Consider the following 22,683-nt stretch of genomic DNA (forward strand, 5'->3'; position numbering starts at 1 on the left):
TTCAAATTGCTATTGCTAATCCCATATATTTCAGATTCAGCGGGGAATTAAAATAGAGACTTAAAAAAAATTAAATTGTTTTACAAAAGTAATTAGAAGAAGACATTTAAGTTGGTTATTTCATACTAGGACTAGTAAAATTTATCGAGACAGTTTGGAAATAATGTATTATGGAAACCTTCCCATTGAAACATTACCTTTTCTGCAGCAGGTTGTGATTTCATTGTGTTGTTGAACTGGGCCTTTGTTCAGGCTCCAAAGCTTAATTTGATTCATTTTTCTGTTTCGGAATTTTTACATGTTGTACTTCTGCTTCTCGTTATGATTATGCAAATGTCTTCATGAGGCTACATCAGGCCCTTTTTTTTAGTAAAAAGGCTGTTTGGAATGTACCAAGACAATATTCTAGAGGTGTTCATTACGCTCATTTGACATTGTGCTCACTTAGCTGAGTATTTCAGTCACAGTAACAAGGCACTCTGGTTAACCTTATTGTTATGTATTTTATAAATGCTGCAGTTGCCTCTATGTTGGTCCATCATTCTGTTAAAATAGAGATGAAGTGTAAGATGTTGCATGATGCATCAGCACTCCCATCATAAACTGTTCTTCTAAGGATCTTTCTTCTCTGTCAAAGACAGACATTCTTTCCTATCTTCCTCTAATTTTTTGGTGTCTTCACTTCTCCCACATCCCTCTTACCTGTGGTCAAAGCTCTTGAAAGCAGTAAACTCATGTCTTTGGTGCTTATACTATTTGGTTTAACCCCAGCCAGTGACTAAACTAGGACACTTTTTAAGCTGCTTCTTTGGCTGCCATTTACTGGCTATTGAGTTTTGCTCTTACAGCTCCTGAGGAAGAGAAAAAAACTAAATAAACATAAAACAAGTCTGTGATTCCTTCCACCTCCTGTAAGAACTATGATTAACAAATTCATACTACAGTAGGAGTGTTAAATCACAACAAATGGTAAAATACAATCTTTAGTGAAATGATAATAACATAGGATCACAGAATGATTTGTGGTGGATGTGACCTTAACGATCTTCCAGTTCCAACTCACCTGCCATGAGCAGGGACATCTACAAGACCAGGCTGCTCTTGTAGATGTCCCTGCTCATCTACAGATGGGACAATGAAGCTGATTTGTGGGATCTCTCAGATGCTTATGGCTGGAATATAGTTTAGAAAAATTAAAAATACTGTGTTTTGTCTATATGGCCCTATGTCCATTTTTTCCAGTCTGGAACCAAGCACAGTTTTCAAATGCATTAAGGAAAAAGTATGACAGGCTGTTTCATTTCAACAGAATAAAATTATCTAAACTCAATGAAATAAAATATTTTCATATAAAAAATTTAAATAGAGAAGGAATTGAAAAATCCTTTATTTTTATTTCTTCATTCATAGTGTGAATTTTTATCTTGGAAATAAGACATTCCCAGATGTTGTAGGAGAAGAGAATTTTCCCTGAATTGCTAATTCTTTCTATACCAGAATTATTATTTTGGATTTATTTCAGGAGCACCATCAGATGAGCATTATTTTGTCCCCAGGCAAAATGTTTTCCTCTGAGAATCAAGCAATTAGATAAGTACTTGTTGAGAAAGACAGAATTCTTTGCTTCATCCTTTTATAGAAAATAGATGATTTGAGTAATTTCTCAGAAATGACAACACAAGAAAAGTTGTAACTTCTTCAAAGACAAGTGGCTTTTTCCCTGTGCTCCAAATTAACTGAACTGTTTAAATGGCAAAAAAATGATAAGTCAAAAGACAGATCAAAATCTGCTTATGGACACCAAATTCTCTGAGCTTCATCAGAGAAAATAACATGATAGCAAAGGGAGCTTATATTTCCAGTATCACTATATTAGACAGTAAGATTTTACAAAAGATGGTCTCTCCTTTGAAAGATGGGAACATATGCAGACTACTGAAACAAAGACATTTTTGTTAGGTAGGATAAATCAATGGGGTTTGTAATTTATCACTAAACTCCAGCAATGTCAAAATATTTTTCCAGCACTGGAGATCCAAGATTTTCTTATAACTCCATTTAAAAAATGCAGTCACTAGGATGTAACAGAATTTGATCTTTTCAGAAGGATATTCTGCACCACTTTAGGATTACTTTTACTTTAAAGAGAGAAATAGATGTTCAGATTGCTTTATTAATGATTCCAAGCAACTTGGTCTAGGATTCAACTCTTTACCTCAAAATGGTGATTCAGCAATTCCAGCTCAAAACAGCTTTTCAAGGGATCACCTACCTTCCTTACCTCTTCCACATGGGTTTCCTCACACAACAGCTGCAAAACAGTTTACAGACTGGAGTTTTAAAGGAAACAGGCATCTCTGTGGGGTCCTCAAAGTCTTAGTAGAGCCAAATTCACATGCATCGTCAGGTCCCTTTGGCCTTTACTGATGTCCTTTACTGATGTTTTTGTCTCCTGCCTGGGAGTTCTTTCCACCCTTAGCCAGAAGCAGTACCTATTGCTCCCTACCTCATCTCTTTAGAATGGGTAGTGCAGGTATCATATCACCACTGGAAGACCTTTGGGAATGCAAATCTTCAGCAAGATCCATTTCTTCATACGTGAACATGAGAGAGTGATTAACCATCTGAACACCTGTGCAAAAAATAATGAAGGCTTATTACCATCTACTCAATTTTTGTACACCACTTTTCATACAAAGATTTTTCAGCTGCTTATTCTTCTCATCAGATTTTCTCTTCCTTCTGTAGGTAGTGTCCATTTCTAATGTGTCCTTTTAGTGGTGTTATCAGATAACTCTTGCTCTGTAAAGCAGTGAAGGATGTGCAGTGAAGGATGACAAGGATTGACAACTATGCCCAACTGGTCTGCACCAAAAGTCTCAGCTGTCTCCGTCATCCCTTTGTGATTGGGACTGTAATAAATGTAGTATGAGGGTGGTCTCACACATCTCTCAAGGAAAGTCTAACTTTGGATGATTATTTGTCTTCACTATTTGTTGATACTCACCATGAAGTAGTCATCTCTCTGTGTGTGGTAACAAGATATCTAGACTTAAACCTAATGAAACTAAAAGTCCTATTTTTCTGGCCTGTTTATAACAGCAGTTAGAAGCTCCCCATGAAGAACTGTTGTCTGATGCTTTGCACAGTGTGGAAATAGAGTTGAGAAAACTTGCTGAGATTCCTTGGCTTTATTATGTTTTTCAACCAAATGATGATGAGGTAAGTTTGAGTAACACATTCTGATTTTAACTGAACTTAATTTTCTTTCGATAGGGAAAAGTAAATTACAATTTTTCTTGATCTCTTGTGGCACTTTCAGTGGTGTTGGTGGATCATTTCTGTCTGGTGTGAACAGCCTTCAATAGTGCTTTTTTGTGGTATTTTATTCCCTTTTGTGAGTGTAAAGGTTTTGATTGATAAATAACTACATGAAACAGATATTTTAAATTTATATTTATTAATAGAAAAATGTATAGAGTTAAATCCTAACATTATTCTTTACAGAAGTAAATTTGGGTCTTACTTTTTGCGATTAAATTACCATCACAAGCATATAATTTAACTGTTGTTTTCTCTTAATTAAAGGTAACTATGCCTCTTTTCTCATGCAGGATCCCCCTCTGGATTATGCTAAAAGAAACAATAGAAGTACAGTGTTTCGTATAGTGCCAAAGTTTAAAAAAGAAAAAATTCAGAAGCATAAGACCAGCCCTCAGCCTGGTATGTGTTTTGAAATTGCAAGAAAAGTAATAACATTTGCAGTAAATATGATTTTATGGAATTTTTTTGGTAAGAGGTGACATGATTTACCTAAGACTAAAGTCAAAGTGGAAAGCACCTGAGCTAACTGGCATCTTCATTAGAATAAATATTTCTTTCAGTGCATTTGGAAAGCATTCAATAGGACCCCAATACTCCCAAGTGAACCATAGACCTACTGTGAAAATACTTTAAAAGTTTTATCATGCAACAGGATCTGTGTCTTCGCTGGTGGTTACATTTGATTTACTCATAGCCATACAAGCCATGGGTAAACACATTGTTTCCCTGTGATGCTCCAATTCACGTTTTTCAGGTTAGTTTTAGATGTGAAAAAACTTTTATCACACTGGTTTAATTAACCAGTTAGTCTTAATTTTTGGGTGGGTTATAGGTTCAGTAAGTGAGACAGCTCAAACAAAAAATGATGATAGTCAATACTGATTTTTTAATTAGAAGTAGAACAAACTCCACCCTCCTCTCTTCCCATTTTTATTTGTGAGTTCACGTCCTTAAGATTATGTCCAGGATGTAATCAGTGATTAGATGGTCCTAAAACTGTTTCTATATCTTTATTCTTTCAATGAACAGTTGATCACAATCTACAAAATCTTGCAGTTGTTGATCAGATTTAAGTTTCAGATTAGACATCAGATTTCTCTTCATTATAAAGTGAAGCGATCAGCATTGAATGAACTTGCAAAATTATAGCAATAAGTAGCATAACTATTTTTTTTAATATATGTGGTCTTAATGGGACTAATGTGGGCAACTAACCTTAGAGAACAATGTTTTACAGAGAGCTTTTTAATGGCCTGTGTAACACAGTAGCTTAAAGAGTACTTTTTGTCTTAATTAAGAATACTAGAATCTGTTAATTAAAACTGGACTTGCTTGCTGCCATTGCTATATTTGAGGTACAGTCTCTATTTTAATTTTACATGTTAATTAGTTTTTGAAGGCTTCTCCTCTCCCTGGATGACTACTAATAAATTAATGGCATAAAGCAGAACAACATTAGACTTTGCATCACTGATCCTAAGCTGGTTTAATGTGAATTTGTTGGGACATGATGTTTTAAAGGCTTTACTGAAGAAACTGGAGTAAAGCTGAAAGCATGGCTGCAAAGCAAAGAACCCCAACTTTGTTTAGATACTTCCTTGTGTTAACTGCTAACCTGTAACCTGCATGTAAAAAGGAAATTGTCAGTTTTTGTGGAAAAGACACCTCTAACCTTTCCCTTTGCTAGCACGGCAATTCTACTCTGTTTTCCACTCTCTTTGGCCTAACCTTTGCTTGTGATGCGTTTGAGCATGTAGAAATTAAGGGGGTTTTGCTCTTAACTTTGGTAGTTCAAAAATGGGGCACAGATGAAGTTGCTGCTTGGCTGGATCTGCTCAGTTTGGGAGAGTACAAAGAAATCTTCATCAGCCATGACATCCGAGGCTCTGAGCTTTTACATCTGGAAAGGCGAGATCTTAAGGTATTTCCTTTGTGCTACTTTTCTGCTATTGACCATTTTCTTTGACAAAACAACAACCAACTTTTCTTCTTTCCCTGCACCTGTCATTGCTTGTAGCTTGGCTTACACTGTGCAAATATGCAATAAACTAATATGCGCTGTCCTTGGGCCTGACTTTCTGAAGTGCTGACTTGAACTCACAACTGAGAATATCTGTATTATCCAAAATTTCTTTATTTTTTTCCCCCACCTTATGCAGAATGATATGATGCAGTAGATGCAGTTTATGTCAGAAGGCATAGGAGTAGCATTTGATATCTTACTGGCATCTGTGTAATACAGTGTTTTCTTCAAGAGTTCACTGTTTCCATTAAACATGATCAGTACGGATCAGTTGATGGTGGTTGTAATTATTTTGAATCTATCTCCTGCAGGGGCTGATCCGCTCCACATGATTTGTTGTGTATATATTGGACATAGTGGGTGTCAGAGAGATAAGCAGCTTAATAAACTGCAGTATTTGGCTTACATGGCATTGGTGTTCGTGTGTCAAAATAGTTTTTCTCATCAGTGACCAACCTTCGATTTTGGCTGTATAGATTTTTTAAAAAGAGTATTTTGTTTTGACTCAAAATTGTAAAACCTTTTTCCTCTGAGGTCAGATAGATAAATTTTGCAGGGATAAACGTTATCCAGCAGTTTGAGGCTGTTATGTGAGCTTGCTGGTCCTTTTCAGGAATGACTTAAGTGCATCCATTACATGTAATAGTGGTTATATCTTTGGGGATTCATTAAATGACTTTTTCCAGGAACTCGGTAGTAATGAGTTCTTGGTAATGGGTTTTGCAACTGCTTTTAGCACATAAGGGAGGAAATAGGATATTGTATAAATTGCAAACATTTACATTTAGAGTGCAAGTCATTGTTCTAGCCACAGTGCAGTAGTCTCCAGGTAGAGACTATATTTTCAGACAAATGTGTTATTTTATGTAAAGTTTTTTATATTGTGTGAAATCCTGATGTTATAAGGTAGTGCTTACATTGTGTGACTGTTGCAATAGAAAGCAGCTGCTGAAAATAGCTGTGTTTGAGATAATCTGTTTGGCTGTTGTGTATTATTTTACTCTTTGGTATTAGATTGCCTGAGCTTCTTTCCATGGAAGTTAAATTCCTTTCTTTCAGGATAGTTTCTGACAAGGAGGGACAGTTTAAAAAAAAAACTTTAAAACTTAGAAAACTTTAGAAATAGAAGACTGTCCAAGCAATCCACCATAGTGTTCCAGTGATGGATGTTGCAAGTGCCTGTTGTGAATGAACTTAAAATTCAACTGAGAAACTCAGCATCACACAATGCATAGGTTTGCTAAAATGTTAAGAAAATTTTAAAAGTCCAACTTGTTGGAATAAATTATGGTGGGTAAGATCAGCGTTAAACTGGACATGGCTTCTGGCCATGCCTTATTTCTCATGAGTACCAATTTGACTGCATGCCCAGTGGACTGGCACTTTAACCAAGTAAATATCTGCAGCAGGGCAATTATCAACCCGTTATCCCTGTTGCTAGGGCTCATGTTGGTTTGGTGTATATAAAATCCCATCACAAAGGTCTCTGCCATGAAATATCTAAAGGCTTGTCTTGGAGGGCCTGCAGAGAGCCTACTGTCTCCTCTATGCAGTGCTGCCTGGTGACACGTAGGATGAGGAGCTGCTCTACACAAGTTGCCAAGGGCATGCCCTGAGCTAACCAAAATCTCGCTCCAGAATCGCCCCATGTGCTCATTAGCAGATGCTGAGAGCTTCCAAATCAGTGCCCTTCATAAGCTAGGCCAGGTTTTTGGCCAGGCATGGCTTGCATTCTGTGTAACAGCACTGAACTTAAATAGCAGAGTTTAGTGCTCATCCTGCTGATTACAGGGTAGGGTCTCTGCAGGGAGCCAATTAAGGATGGCTCAGGCAGCATGCAGTTTTCTTCAGCGACCTGAATTGGTGTCAAAATGTGCCATGTGGTATTGGGAAATGAGGAACACGTCACAAGCTGCCCTGTGGATATTTCCTCCCTTTGGCTATCGAGGTGTGCAGATGAGCCTTCAGTGCTCTTGCAAGCTATAATCTGTCTGCAGCCTCTCTTCCACTGCAAGGCCTGTGCTTCCTGACAAGCTAAATGAGATCCCCATTGATTCGTGCGCTCCTAACTCATGTGCAATACATTTACCTCTATTACCTTTCATGTCTGCAGCAGGAAAAATTGCTGCCTGTTTTAATTGAATCCTCTGAGCCCACCTTTCTTTCTGTGGTCAAAAGTAGAGATAAAAAGCAGTATGGAGAAGGATTTGATGAAACACTCTTTTCACGCATCGCTGGAACAGATTGATATGCTGACAGAAGAATTGGGCACCTCTAACTGTATATCTGCATAGCTTGTGGATCCCATTCTCAAGGAGCTCTGTGTGGCAGCTAGCAAATGAAGAACCACAATACCTCCTTCCACCCAGTCCTTGCAGTAATGTTCTTTCTCCAGCCTCTTATGCCTGATTTCATTTAGGGGGATCTTAGAAATTTACACTCATATGATTTTCTTTTGCTTGATGAATGGCTGGGCAGTAAATTGTGTATTGTTCTGGAGAAACTGTAGAAAGAAGGCATCGTTGTGACTTTTTTTTAACCTTATTTTACAAGCAAACTTACTGAAAACTAGACTGATTTTTCTGAAATAAATATTGGCATTCTTAGCACTGATAACCATGTTCCTATGCAGGCAGCTTAGTCATAATCAGAACTGCAACACATTTGGTAGGACGAGGGAACGATGTCTCCTTAAAGATCCTAAAGCGTTGGTTTCCTTGGAGAAAGACTTTCCATGCCACAGATCAACTTGATAAGCAGTGCCAGTCAAAGTAAAATCTGTGACAAGGACTGTGACACTTCGTCCCTCTGTTTTACAATACCATGTTTTGAAAAAGTTATTTTATGGAAAAAGTTTTGTAAGATTTGTTAGATTTCAGACATGCTAAATGACCTTTTTCCCTGGGGATGCAAGTAGGGTAGATTTCACATTTAGAAGGTGTTATTATTAAGGAGTTCTTATATAAATTGTTTGCTAGTGGTGGTACATTTGGCCAGGAGGTGGTACAGTGATTGGGGAGCGCAGGAGGAGAGGGGTTGCTGTAGTTCTAAGGCCATATCTGGGAAAAAAGAAAAGCTATTTTTTTTTCTTCAGACTCTAGCTAGAGTTTCTTCTTCAAACCTGTAGTTTAGTCAAATTGAGTTTTTGTTAACTATATACCAATTAGATATGAACAGATTATGTCTCATGCACAAATATACAGAAATCTTTGAGGCTCTCATTCTTTGAATGATGCATGATATGCTGATGTAGCAAATCCTTTTAGTCTGAGATGAGTAAATTTCAGCAAACTGTTCTGCATGAGCACTAAACTGGGGATACCAAATAGCATCTAGTGTCATGACTGTATAAATTCTAGTTTTCACCAAACTGAAAAGTATTATAAAAGCATAAAAATTCTGAGTTTTTGGCTGGGTTTTTTTCCCCTTGGAAGTATAGCAGAAAGGGGTCCCCAAAATTTTTGATGAGGCACTTGAGACTTGCTGTTCTGATATGCATTACAGCAACTTCAGCTGGAAAATAAATAAACCCAAAATCCCTTGCCTCTGAATCAAAGGTGTTGTGAAATGCTTTACAAAGGCTGGTGGGAAAAGTGTCTGAGTTTTTTTTGAATTTCATAATATATTTCTTCCTTCTGATTTTGAACTCTGGCAACATCTCACTATATTGCTAATCCAACAGAAGTTCTACTCATGAAAATATATTTGTTCTGAAGATTTTGTAAGTTCTTAACCTTTAAATTGTGTGGTTTGTTGTGGTTTGGAAAGTATCCTTATGGGTTTTCCCTTATGCAGAATTTCTTCCATGTAGCAACTAGGGTATTTCATTAGTTTCAGTAGTCATGTGTGGGTTTTTTTGATTCACTTGAGAATTAAATTCAAAATAAAAAGGACAATATTACAGAAATGTAAAATTATAAATATTACTGTCATTTTAGGATGAATTTGACTACTACCTACATTAATGATCTTAAATTAAAAATTAGTACTACATTTGTTTATAAGTGAGATTACTTGTAGTGAAAATAAAATATAAATTTATGTGATGTGGAAAATCATGAGGTTTTTTCCAGGTAGTTTATGAATAACACTTGCTTTGGGAACTTTTATGAACAAATTGAACTCCTTAATAATGACACCTTTGTGGCAAAGTCCTGTAAAGGATGACTATCTATTTATAGTTTTCAACTGAAGAAACAATCAAATATTTTTTCTCTCCAACATAACTAGAATTCAGTCTTGACTCTGTGAAAATTAAACCATCAGTTTAATCTTGGCTGTGCTACCTTTATAATAAAATAATTAATTCATGCCCATTTTACCACCTCTTTCTTCCAAAATTAAATGCATGCTAACATTTTAGAGTGATATAGAATACAGATTTTTCTGAGGTCTCTGTGGCTGTAAAAATGTAGATACAGTCTTTGTGTAGAGTACATAGAGAATAATATATATGGTTTCATTTTCCACTCTTGATGAGAAAAAAAATTTTGAGCTGCCTAATTACACTCTCTTCTTTTTAATGTCTCTGTAATGGAAAAATCTTCCAATTAAAATGAAATTACTTGTATTTCAGAAAAACAGTGAAACTTTTCTAATTTTTTTTAGTTATTTAACCACAATCTATTTATGTAAGGTTTATTCTACAAATAACTAGTGTTTGACTCTGCTGATTGCTCAACACCACTAAAACATGGATTTTAAAGACTTTTTCATAGCTGAGTTTTACAGATAAGGGAAGCAGATTTCCACCAGACAGAGCTGAAAATTCATTAGTGTGATGGGAGATCGTTAGCACAGCTGGGCATCCCATTCTGTTTCTCTGATCATTGGAACAGCCAAAATTGAAAAAGGATGCTGCTAAAGCTATTACTAATACTGGAAGAAGTTTGCTACAAAAAATTCTTGTCTGTTGTTGCATACAGAGACGGGTCTGGAAACCAGTAATAGAAACATTTCAGCTGATGTAAATGATTTACGGGCTACAAGGAGATTTACTCTTGTGCTTTTTACATTTCCTTTGGGATATGACTATCATGTTTCTGAGAATTTTTCTTCCAGCTCTCTAATCAGGAACATCCATGCTAGGAGATGTAACCTTTTTGGAATGAAAAACAAAGGCTTACTCTTTCTATTGCTCTCTAAAGGGAAGTTGTCCTACATGCCTGTAGCCACTACATCCACTTTCCCTTGAGAAACTAGGGATATATGTTTGTTGATTAAAGCAGGCATCATAGGGCCTCATATCAAGTGACATTGATGGACAGAAGTTCTAATCCATCCCATTCTACCAAGCATTTGGTTGCTGTGTTAGAGAGGAGGGGGAGATTGTTCTCTTTATTTTGCCAGAAATTGTGAAAGGTGTTTGTATTTATAAGTCAAGCCAAAGATGGTTTTGAGGTATGTTGAAGTGCCCTGGGTTGTGACTGTTGCAGGTAAGTAATTTTTTGTCTGCCAGACAGAGAGGGATTCATTGTATGCTCTAAGCAGTCTTTCTGTAAAGAAACTCTTGTTAACACTTCCTGGTTACTGTTGATTGCAGTGAGCACATTTCTAGACATCTGTTGCATGGATAGGTCATAATCAATGGGGTTTCTTTTTCCCGTTTTTAAAGTAAACTTCCTTCTTTTTCTTCTTCTCTTTTTTCCCTTTTCCTATTTTTAAATTTTCTGTAGGACCTGGGGATAACGAAAGTGGGTCATATGAAGCGAATTCTCCAGGGAATTAAAGAGCTCAGCAAGAACACCCCTTTGTCTGAAGTGTAATTATGCTGGTGCTTTTCTTAAAGAGAGAAGAGAAAGTTGCTGGAGAAGCAAAGCTGTTGCAGGCACTTGGCTGTCCTTGTAGTTTATGGAAGAATAAGCACTGGTGTTTGTACAGGCTAGCATCTCTGAATTCTTGTGTGGTGAAGAACTTGCAGCAAGAGTACAAAAGGATTTGTGCCAAAACAAAAAGGAAAAGGTGATATGTTCTGCGAAGATGTTTTCTTGGTGTGCAAATTGGCCAGTTCGGATAAGCCCAGTTTGGTAAATTGATGGTGAAATGCACTGACTGGAAAATATAATCAAGGAATGACTGCTTTGCTTACATGCAGCTCAGTATGCCTCTCTTTATGCTGCAGCAAGATGCCACTGTACAGCATGAGGTCATCTGGTTTTCCTTCCGAGGCGTAGCTCTGTAAAACCTCCTGTGCAGGAGACCAGGAGGTTTGGAAGGTTCAACACGTGAGCCTGGCAGTGCCGCAGGTATCCAGCACTCGCTGGCCATGCAGAAGAGGGGAGAGATACCTCGTGATACCATGAATGCAAACTATAATGCATGGTGTGCCTGCCTGAATTGTCTGTTGTTCTGTTGCATGACACATCTGATACTTTAAACACTTGAACAACTTTTTTATCGGTTTGAATGAGATTTAATTTATTGCTACTTGAGTGTCTTTTTTTTTTCCCTCCAATTTCAGGCACTTTTCTATTCTTCAGTGTTGTGTTATGCCTAAAATGTGTTCTACGGCAAAGGGTGTGTGGGTGTGGAAACTTAGCATTTGTGCCATATTCAGCAGATTATATATGATTGAAACACTGTACAGTTAGATTTTTAAATATATCATGTACAGAAGGTTTATCAGGTAACTAACTTATGAGAATTTTTGAAAGACCGGTACCTCACAAAAATATCAATTGGCTTCCTGCATGGAAAATGGTAAAGAATTTTCTCTGGTGCATTTTAATGTAGTTATTCAGTTATCTTAAACATTTGTAGCATATTTGAACTTGTAGGCACTAATGGTTTTATTTATTCTATTGTTCAAAAACAGGTTTAAATATTAATGAAATTTTCTTGAAAATTTAATTTTATTTATCATACATAAGAAGATATTTAAAATGTAGCAGCTGATTTGATTTTTGTGGGGTAGACTTTTACTTGTTGCTAATTAACTATTAATTTAAAAATGCATCTATGTGCATTTCTTTAAAAAGGTATCAATTTGTTTCTTGACAGCACTCCACCATCAGCAGACCATAAAAATAAAAAAAACCAGATTATAAGGTTTTAGGCTATGCATGCTAAGATGAATCATGCAAGAGAGTAATCCATGAGTGTAAACAGGTTAAAAAAATTAAAACCATCGTTGTTTAGATATTGCTCTAGACCAGTGTTTGTAAGGTTATTTACACTTTACTTAAATGAAACAGGTTCATAATCTTATTTCCTGGTTAACTTTTCACAAAAGTATTAATATAGCTGGAAAATAAATTTAGATATCTACAAAAAAAATTCTACCTAAATGTCTGAGATTAGATGACTTTGCACCACCTGCCAGAAAACTTGCACAGAATTGCTCTCTCCTTGCTGTTTCTAGCAATTGTGGCATTACAGCACGAGGAACACTTGACTTTCACCTAATCAAGTAGCTTTGATGTTTCTTGCATGTTAAAGAGTATCTTAACATCTATTTATGTTTCACTCATGGGCAGAAGAGTAAAGTTTCATTTGTTTTTACCAAAACGTATTTTCTTGTATAAAGGGGCCAATGTCAAGTACTGCATCCTGGTTTTGCCCTCCATTTCTCATGCATATGACCAGAGTTGATCCATGGCAAGTAGATGGGACTCATCCCTTGGAAAGTAAAATCTATTATACTCATCGTTTTATTGGAGAAAAAAGAAAAAATAATCAAAATAGGCTTAATTTTTATCTTATTGTAGTTCTTTGTGTTCTTGCTGCTGTAGGTTCAACAGGCACCACTCTGGGAGTTCTGTGTACATAATGATTATTCTGGTAAACAAAAGTAAAAGTAAAAGGCTATATTCTGTTAGGTTTTGCATGAAGAACAAACCAAAATGCATTTGCCAAATGATATGACTTTCAGGCTGTTGTATGAAAAGCATATGAAAAAAATGGAAAGTTAGGCAAACAATGGAAAGCTTGTTGGTTTTGGTTTTATTTTAATGTACTTGACATTCACCCCTTTAGTGACGTTCAGGTGACATCTGCCAAGTCTTTGTAAGCATTATTTCCTTTTCTCTTTTGTTTCTCAATAAGCTACACTGCATTTTAACATGTGGCAGCATCTTAGCATATTGACATACAGTAGACAACATAGCTAATCTTCTGGTCTATTCAAGGACATAATACATAGCAGAACTTTCTTTGCTTTCCCGATTGTAAGATACAATCTCTTTACAACTTTCAGCCTTGCTGTATGTAATGCATTAAGATGGGCTATGGCACCAGGTCTCTTCAAGTCACTGTAGAGGTCTACACTGAGTGTATTGAAAAATGGGAGCTGCTTTTGGGCAGGGAAAAATGGGAAAATTTTGTTTGTAACACAGCTTTCTTATGGCACTCCTCAAATTACCTCAGTATAGGACAACTGATCAATGTTCATTTTTCTAAATGACCACCAAAGAATTTAACTTTGATTCTCCTAAGCAGTTTTTTTAAACATGTGAATAGAAAAAAACAAAACTGTAAGTATCATTTATGCTGTATTTATTAGATGCCCAGGAGAGCAAATTTTATGCAACTCTATGCCTTAGACTAGTGTTGTCTATGAAATGCAAATACATCTGACAAGGAGGCTCAAAATATTTTTACAGGGGTTCTCCCTGGAGGTCATGGGTTGTAGCTGTGTTTAAGTGATGTGGCTTTTTCGAAGACCTGAACACAGTTTTACTCTCTCATGGTTACTCTTAAGTACTGGGTTTTTTCCTTACTGCTGTAAAAGTCCCAGCTCCTAGAACTAAGTACATTTTTTTAAAACAATCTGTGTTCTCCCTAATTTAATCCTGCTGTAAAAAAGGGCTTCAAAGCACACATCCCAATATCTTAACAAAACCAAGGTAAACACATCCCTAAAAGTACTTAGCTTTTTAGAAAACAAGATCCTGTGGAGCCTGATTCAGCATGCTAGATTTATCAAGCAAACTATACAAACTTTACTGGATTAAATTTTTCCTCCCCAGTCAAATACATGCGATTTCTGTGGTCAGTATACATTAAATCCTGAAGGGAGTGCAGAGTAATCTGCATTTTTTTGTAGTGGCTGGTATTCGTGTAGTTGAAAAGCTCTCCACCTCAGAGAGAGGAACACAAGAGGTGCATGTTTTAAAATTGCAGCACGTTGCTAAATATAAGTTGCTGTTTTGTCATTTTCAAATAGGATTTTCTCAGTTCACTGATTTGATTGCTGTAGCAACCTCTCATTTGGGTCATGCAAGTTTTGTCTTTATAAAGCCTCATGACTTCTTTTTGGAAACTGAATGAAATCAAGACAACTCATGGTTTTAGGTGTTGGGGATGTTTTCCAATACTTCAAAGAAAAGAAGATTCTGAAATCAATTTTTTATAAGATGGCGAGGGAAAATTTTCTTTGATACATTTTTATGTCTCTCCCCTTAAACACTATTCTTTTCTCCTGAATGTCTCCTTCTTTCGAAGAAAAATGCTTTGAACTTAGAAGAACAGTAAAGTGTAAAGCATATTATCAAAAACCCTCCCAGACTATTTCATTCCAGTACATCTTATTTTGGGACTAGAATTAATATGCTTGGTCCTGTAAATAAAAAATAGAAATCATCTTTATCTCTCCATCCCTGCCCAAAATAATTAATACTGCAATGCTGCATCACTGTAATTCAAAGGAGAGGCATTGATTTTTTTTCCTTCATAAATGTCAATTTTATATTTTCCCATGCTTTTTGTAGAGAAATAGATAACCTGCCAATTTTACTTTTTAATTGAACTTGCTCATGCTATTAATGAATATTTCATAAAGTCTTGATAATGAGCATTACTTCAAGGGTAAAATTATGAGTGTTTTTCAGTGCATGTGGTCTTCATTTCAGGAAGACTAGCAGGAGACCTTTCCACATGTAATGGAAAATTAATATATAAAGCCAATATGAGAGGACGTTCCATAGTTCTACTTTAAAAACAGATGTAATAATGTACTTGCAAGACAAAACCCCCCATAGTGATTCCATTTTGCTTGATGCTTCCTGTTAGTGATTGCATTAGTAGTGTTTACAGCTATTTCTGCAGCGCTCTCTGTGTGCCCCTAAATATTAAGTTCTTGCCTATGAGTTCAACAGTTCTGGTAATTAATAATTAGCAGTGCAAGAAGTCTTTGTGGAAGGTAAAGTCACAAGGAATGTATCTCATTGAGGATAACAGCTGGAGCAATTTGTTTATCTTACAACCAGGAAATCATCTTGTCACTTGTATGAGTAAACGAGAGCCACAGAAAATAAAATTAAAGAAGTAATTTTAAATTTATTTTTTCACCCCAATAACTTAAGTACCTCTCAACTGCAGCATCCTGTATACATTTATAACACAGGCTATCCTGTATTTTTTATTCTGTTTTCATGTATGTTTGTGGATTGTATGTTTTGTGGTATGATTTTTGTATCATCAAGGTTTGATGATGCTTATTCTAACTGCGAGGATGTAATGTTTGCCAGAACTGTACATGACTGTGTTGCTGTCTTGAGGAACAAGTTTTTGATGACTTGAGGAAGCTGAGGAGCTTGGACCGTATTTAAGCTTTGGACAGGACTTAAAATATCTCTGCTTTCTCTTCAGAGATGAATAGTAGCATCAGCAGGATTGATAAAGCATCATTTGGTAATTGTCAATATAAATTCTTTACTGGTTGTATAAATTTCTGTATTTATATCTAGAGTATAATTTGGAATGGATCTTTTTTACAAAAAGAAAAAAGATTTTCTATTTGTTTTCTACTACTGTTGCATTAGTAGAATTTGCATTTCATAGCTCTGTTAAGTGTTAGCTTATGTACTTGAAATGTTTGTTTCAGCCATACAGAAGACCAGTGTGTTTCTCAGAAATTATAATTCATTTGGAAGCCTCTGGAGACCTTTAGAGGACTATTTCTGTAGCCAGTTGGAGCTAATACCAAAATTCATAGCAGCTTCTGTAGGTTTAATAGGGATCATCCTCAATACTTTAACTGAAAAAAATAATTTTGAAAGGTTTGTGGTTTTTTTCAATGCATAGAATTAATCTTAAAATATCATCCCCTTGTCATATGTAAATTAAAAAAAATATTAGCATTGTTAACACTTTTGCAAAGAAGCAAAATGCTGATGAATACATACCCAAGAGTATTTCTGGACAAATTTTAATCAATTTAGCTGTAGTGGTTAAAGATCTATCACCTTCAGAACACTCAGCAGAAAATTCATATGTGCACGTGGTAGAATTACAAACATCTGTTTTAAATAATTAAAGACTTGTTCCCCAGTTGACAAAAACTTGATGAACTCTCTGATGGGATTTTGAGTTCCTATAACCTATTGCTTGTATTAGTGAGGCAGAAGAAGCTGGTGCCTCATTTATGTTTAACACCAGTCATGCCTTTTTTAATGTTTTTATGTTGCTTCCCAGCTCCTGTGTCTGGATGAGCTCCCAGCTTCTGGCAAGATGAGACCTTTGCATGTCTCTCCATGGTTTCTGTTCAGAAGAGCTGGATGGGCAGACCAGGAAAAAGTTGTAGGGTCAGGGAGGAAAAGATACACCAAGACTTCAGGCTCCAAAGCCTAGCCTAGCCAATTTGAAATATTTTAAATTATATTTTTACAGTTCCTTCTGGAAGCTTTATCTAACAGTTAACACAAGCTACCAGAATGTCCTTGGAAAGAGAAGTGTTTTGGCTAACTCTACCAGCTGTGTAAGACATTGCAAGTACTGAATATTATGGTAGCTATTAGCAGGACAATATCCAAATGGCCAGTAAATATTTTATTCTGTGGAACAAATACTTTGGAAAAATATAGTTTGTAGTATTATTCAAAGACTAGTGTTAGACTAGGATTGAAAAGCTACTGAATATAAATGCAATTTGGTACAAAATTTTAAGTAATTTGCAACTATCTTTTTCCAAATTCATTGGAAACAACTATTTTAGGGAGCTGTGTTTGATCCAGGTAGACAAGAATGTGTGAACTGGATGGTGGGAACAGGAAGAAATGAACTAAAAGTAAAATTGGATGGTTTGTTTTCATTATGGAAACTGTGTGTAAAGCCAAAAATAAATTCTCCACAGTGCCCCAAATCCCTTCTATGACTTTTTAAAGGGAATAGCATTTTAAGTCCCAAATTGTTTAAACTAAATCATTAATTGGATAAAAACCAGTTTAATAACCTGACAGTGTCATTAACAGGGAAAGAGTTAGAGATACAACTGTTTTTCTCCTGGTGTTAGTTGAAGTAAGCTCTGTTTGGGACTGATTCTCTTTGCAGTCGTGGTCAATTGTTTTGTGAATGGGGAGATTGAGGAAAGCCATTCAAAGCTGCTTGGTCTTGCCTTTCAGGGATGGGGAGAGCATGTGTGCTGAACAGTAGGACCCAAAAGCTTTTAATGAGAATTTCAAGGATACAAGATTTGCTAGTTGGATACCTTAGGAAGGTTTACAAGGAGGACAAAGGCATGCAGATTCTCACTGTGAAGGTTCCTAGTAGCACTCTTCTCACAAGATGCCATGTCTATACATTGAAACAGGCATTTGGACAGTGTGCCTAGCCACATTCCAGAGGATTTTCTACAGGCATCTGTCACTTGTGGTGTCTGTACTTTCTGTCTTGGTTTTATGTCTCCTTAACTTGGGTACCTTGAAAAACACAGTTGTCCATATTCGACAAAAATTACCATTTTTCCCATTCAAGGAGCACAGCTTGTGAACCTGTCCTGAAATAATTTGTTTCATTAGCCACCTTTTTACATCATATTCTTTGAATCCTAAAAGAGCTGAAACTCTTTTAGGCACCTCCCTAGAGCTGCCAGTTACGTCAGGAATTTGATATGCTTGTATTTCGATGGGATCATCAAATAGCAAGGTGATATTCACAGTGGCGATGAGACATGCAATAGATGGGATTTGTACATAAGGAGTACAAGCTGTTGAGATGCTCCTGAAGGGTGAAAGGGGCCTGATCTCTGCCCCTTCCCTCTGGTTCTTCTTTGTTGCTGTCATCACACACAAATAATTTAACATCATATAATATTAGCAGCTTCTTCTCTTAATTCATGGTGACATCAAACCTATCAGTCACTACTAACAAAACTTCTCAGTGTCACTTCTGTCTGTCTAGAGCAGGTATCTTCAAATATTGAGCACTATGGAATTGCTTTAATGTATTTTTAATGTATATTCTGGCATTTAAGAAAGGTAAATTTCATCCGAAGGTATTTCAAAAGTTCTGAGAGGATCCCAGCCCAGCATGGCTGGTTCCTGTCATTAGCCAGGCTTGTAACTTAGACTGGTATTCCAGTACAGCTGTTAGTTAATTCTGTAGTAACATCCACTTACATGCATGAGTGGATGCATGAACTACACATGGAAGCGTTGCAGAAATGTGACACTGTCTAGTTCTCTGCATAACTCATATTTTTGGGTCTAAATGGCAGTTTGCAGCAAAGAGCTAAAACACATGTTTTCCACTCAATCCAAACCTATGTTCAATTGAAAATGAAAACATCTAACATGGTTTGCATGGGTTTAGGTAAAAACTAGTGTGTACTCCGTAGTTTCTGCCCTTTGTTTCCTCTTCTTCCTGTTCATTCCACAAGAAAGTCCGTCATCTTTGCAATCATATAAATATTTTAGGACTTAGGCATATGCTGTGCTTTAAACAGTACTTTAGCCCCTTGGAGATTGTTCTAGTATTTCATTTACAGCATTTACATTTAAGCCTACAGATGATTTTCTTGCAAAGAAAATGCTCCTCACATAAGAGAGATCCTCAAATTGATCATGGGTAGGCTTTTATGTGCCATACCTATGAATGTCATTCTCTTGCCAGTATTTGTGTGGATGTGTGTAGATATGTAGTACCTAGTTCATAGTGTTTATGTGAGAGCACACCTGTACATAGAGATGTATATACATACCCTGGTTTTGCCCAATATAACAATGCCAACTTGTGTGTAGAGCCAAAAAAACCTTAAAACTATACAGTGCTTGAGATGCTGCATTGTTTTTATTATAGTATTTTTTATATCAGATAAATTGCAGGATGTTTACAGATGCTTATTAATATTTAACTTATACAATGGGGTGGAAGGATGTTTATGATTGTTGTCAGCTAAAGAATTGTATATGATTCTGGGTGAAATTTTGGCTTTTTTGAAGTCCTTGGCAAAACTCCCATTGATCTCTGGGGGCCAAGATTAAACCCCTCTGAATCTATTGTTTACTGGCTATTTTCCTACTGTGATAATTTTTTTTTAATGAGTGAAATGTATTTATTTTTTCCCAATGTGAAATCTGCAGTTTCTATTTGGATTTTTCTATGGAACCTGCAAACTACAACACAGGTGGGAATATATGCCTCAGAGACTGTACAGAATTTTTCATTGATCTGGTCCTTCAATATGTCTAATATCTTCTAAAATAACTTTTGTAAGATTTAATACAGAATAATCTAAAAAAGAGATCACCTTTCATGCCTCTCTCCTCTCACAAAGAAGGAATGCAATGTGGCAGGTGAATTTGAAGAAATATTCATTGATAAATAAAAAGTAGTCCTGTATGTTTCTGTACCTACTGATCTCATGCAGCTCACCTGTCTCTGCAGATCTGGTATGAGACATTTGAAGTACCTTATCCAAAAGTACCTTATTGGGGAAAAAATGTTATATAGTAAGTATGTGGCTTTAAGCTTCTCATCAAGACATGGAAGTATCTTCAGAGTCAGTGTGTTGAATGACTTTTTATATTCCATGGATCAATTAAAATTACGAAAATGTTAAGTGGTAAGGCAAGTCAGACAGCTGCTTGACATTAGAGAAATCACTTGTCTAGAGGCAGAAGGAACAGTTCTTTAATAGCACAAGGAGGAAATATACCATAAATGCAGCGCTTCCTAAATCCCTTTCCAGGGTATCTTTTAATTACATATGCTCAAAGTGTATTCTTCCTGTAAAAAAACCATATGGCTGTGAAACAGCTAAGTAGATGTATCCTAATTTCTTCATCTAAGGCTAAAATACCATTTTCAAATAAGAGCTGTCGTGCACTTTGAAATACATATGTTGGGAACAGGTAAGTTTATATTTATCATAGATAGTCATCCCAGGGATAGCGGGACTTGTAAAATGAGGTAGTTATGTCAAGGTTATCAAAAGCTGAAGAAATAACATAGCAGACACCTTCCTTCACAAGGCCCTTTCTGAAGACATCTGTGCAAATGCCCACCACTTCCAGGAATCTTTTCTTATAATTTTGTTTAAGAAAGGATCATATTCAGATTCCTATCCTTCCCCTTGCTAATAGGGCAGGAGGTTTGCACTTTGGTTGAATTTTCTAGGAGTTGGCTGTAGAAACAGACCTCAAAAGAATAGACATTTGAGGCAATCAGTAGGCTTGTGCAGGATACACAGGGCTCTGTCTGGGCTCGTTAGTCTGCTAATGTGGCTCTGATCACAGATTAGTGGGGGAAAAGCTCCTGTGGTGCTCTGCTTCACTTGGTGGCAAGGCTCCATGGTTGTCACTGGGGGCAGACGGGTGCCAAGCCAGCAGACACCTTTCCTTTTGCGTGATGGTTGGGTTTCTGCCATTGTAATCAGGGCTGGAGTTCAGGACACAACTTTATTTGTCTGCAAGGCCATGTGATAGCTGAGGAAATGAGGAGGAAATGGCTGAAGGTCTGGATTCTGCCTTTGGTTTCCTGCCAGTGGAGCTGGTGTAAGACTGGGGGCAGCATAGTTAACCTTTGAGTGCCTCACTTTCTCCGCCCAAGGGAATAGGGATGCTCACCACCTCTGTACAGCCCCCTTGAGTCCTGTAGGAGAGCAGTGTTATGTAAACTGCTGAGTTTTACCCATACTATCATATGTAGTGAAAATAAATGACTTCTGTCCGTAACACTGCAAGAATTGCTTTTCCTAGCTCCAGTTCTCTTTGATGACCTACTATGTCCTGGGCAGTCGGTTTTAAAGCTTAGCAATTGCTCTAATACTTAGAATTACACACATAGCAGGCTCTGTTTGCTGCAGAAAAGAGTAAAACTTTAAACAGCCTGACAAAACTTGCCAATGAAGTATATTTAACAGAGCAGGGGTGTAACTTTTGGCTTTATTTACTTGTAATAATGGTAAGGAACAGTGAATTTTGTTTGTTTACATACTGTTTACAATGGCACAGTTTTATTTTTAATATATAAAACAATTGAGGTATTTATTGCATATACTATTTTAAAGATGTTTTATGTGTTTTCACCTTTGGAATATATTGTTACATTTCCTTGTACAGATAATTTGGGTGGCTTTGTTAATATAGTTAGTAATTTTTATGACTACTAAGTGACCAGTTTTCTGTGCCTTTTTATTGTTGGATGCATGATTACATATTTATTATTGTATGGAAGTCACTGAGATGTGTATTTTTGTATTCTGCTGGAAGCAATGGTTGATTTTATTGTACATGATAAGAGATGCCTTCCATAACAGGCACTCGTATGAGATCTTCCTTCTCAAATAAACAGAATGCATTCAATGTATGTAAGTCCTTGAATTTATTTTGTGTCTAGAAATCACTGGAAATGTTTGAACATCATGGCACTGAATTGTAGATGTTATCCACTCAAAATGTGGGCTGCTACCAATGTCATCAAATCTAAACCAGAATTCTCTGATTAAATCAATGTAATGGCAACTCCTTGGCACAATCTAAGACTTTGGAATTTAAAAGAAAATTCAAAACTACATAAAATTTGGATGAATGGATACCGAGCATCATTTCTACTCAGTCTGCCAGGGACTGCCTGAAAATTGTTTTAAATTCAGGGCTTTAAATACAGCATTTATACATCCTCTACATGGCTACGTGCAAACCCAGATGTAAGTAGGTCACTGTGCATGTAGGTGTTTACATCTGCAGGGATCTTCCACTGGATCTTGCTGCCACACAGCGTATTAAGTGTAAAAACAGATTTGCATTTGCATCCATGGTAACAACAGCCATTAAAACAGAACGTTCAGGAGCACATGTTTTCCACGGGTAAGTGGCAGTAAAGCAAACACGTTTTCCTCAGCAGCATGGGCTGTGCCTCCCTGGCACCAGCCCTGACACACACTCAGGGGGGCTGGTCCCAGAGGGCCATTCTGCAGGCAAGCATCAGCTGCTGGGTTGTAGGTCAGTGGGCTACGAGGCTAACACCCGATGTGATGTGAAAGTAACCACAGCCAGTGGCATATACAGAAAGAAAATTACAGTGTGTAGGAACCTAAGTGAGTTCATGAAGGCTGTAATCTTGTGATCTATGAAGTTGTCTTGTGGTTGGGATCCCATTGTCCTGAATGATCATATGCT

The 22,683-nt window shown here is 36.7% G+C and overlaps 1 protein-coding gene across 6 annotated transcripts in view; it reads left to right on the forward strand.

Annotated features, from left to right (window-relative positions):
• Window positions 1-21,871, forward strand: part of DGKH (diacylglycerol kinase eta) — a 159,851-nt gene extending 137,980 nt beyond the window's left edge. For 4 of the 6 annotated variants that reach the window (XM_039716582.1, XM_039716584.1, XM_039716586.1 and 1 more), the window contains 4 exons: window positions 3,103-3,222; window positions 3,615-3,723; window positions 5,115-5,245; window positions 11,023-21,871. In XM_039716582.1, the coding sequence (XP_039572516.1) occupies window positions 3,103-3,222; window positions 3,615-3,723; window positions 5,115-5,245; window positions 11,023-11,112 (450 nt within the window). In that variant the 3' untranslated portion in view covers window positions 11,113-21,871. The remainder of the gene's footprint in view (window positions 1-3,102; window positions 3,223-3,614; window positions 3,724-5,114; window positions 5,246-11,022) is intronic. The other 2 variants (XM_039716583.1, XM_039716587.1) reach the window with 1 other exon arrangement.
• Window positions 21,872-22,683: the final 812 nt, after the last annotated feature.

This window comes from Passer montanus, unplaced genomic scaffold, assembly GCF_014805655.1.
Source record: "Passer montanus isolate IOZ18808 unplaced genomic scaffold, ASM1480565v1 scaffold36, whole genome shotgun sequence".
Classification (NCBI taxonomy): domain Eukaryota; kingdom Metazoa; phylum Chordata; class Aves; order Passeriformes; family Passeridae; genus Passer; species Passer montanus.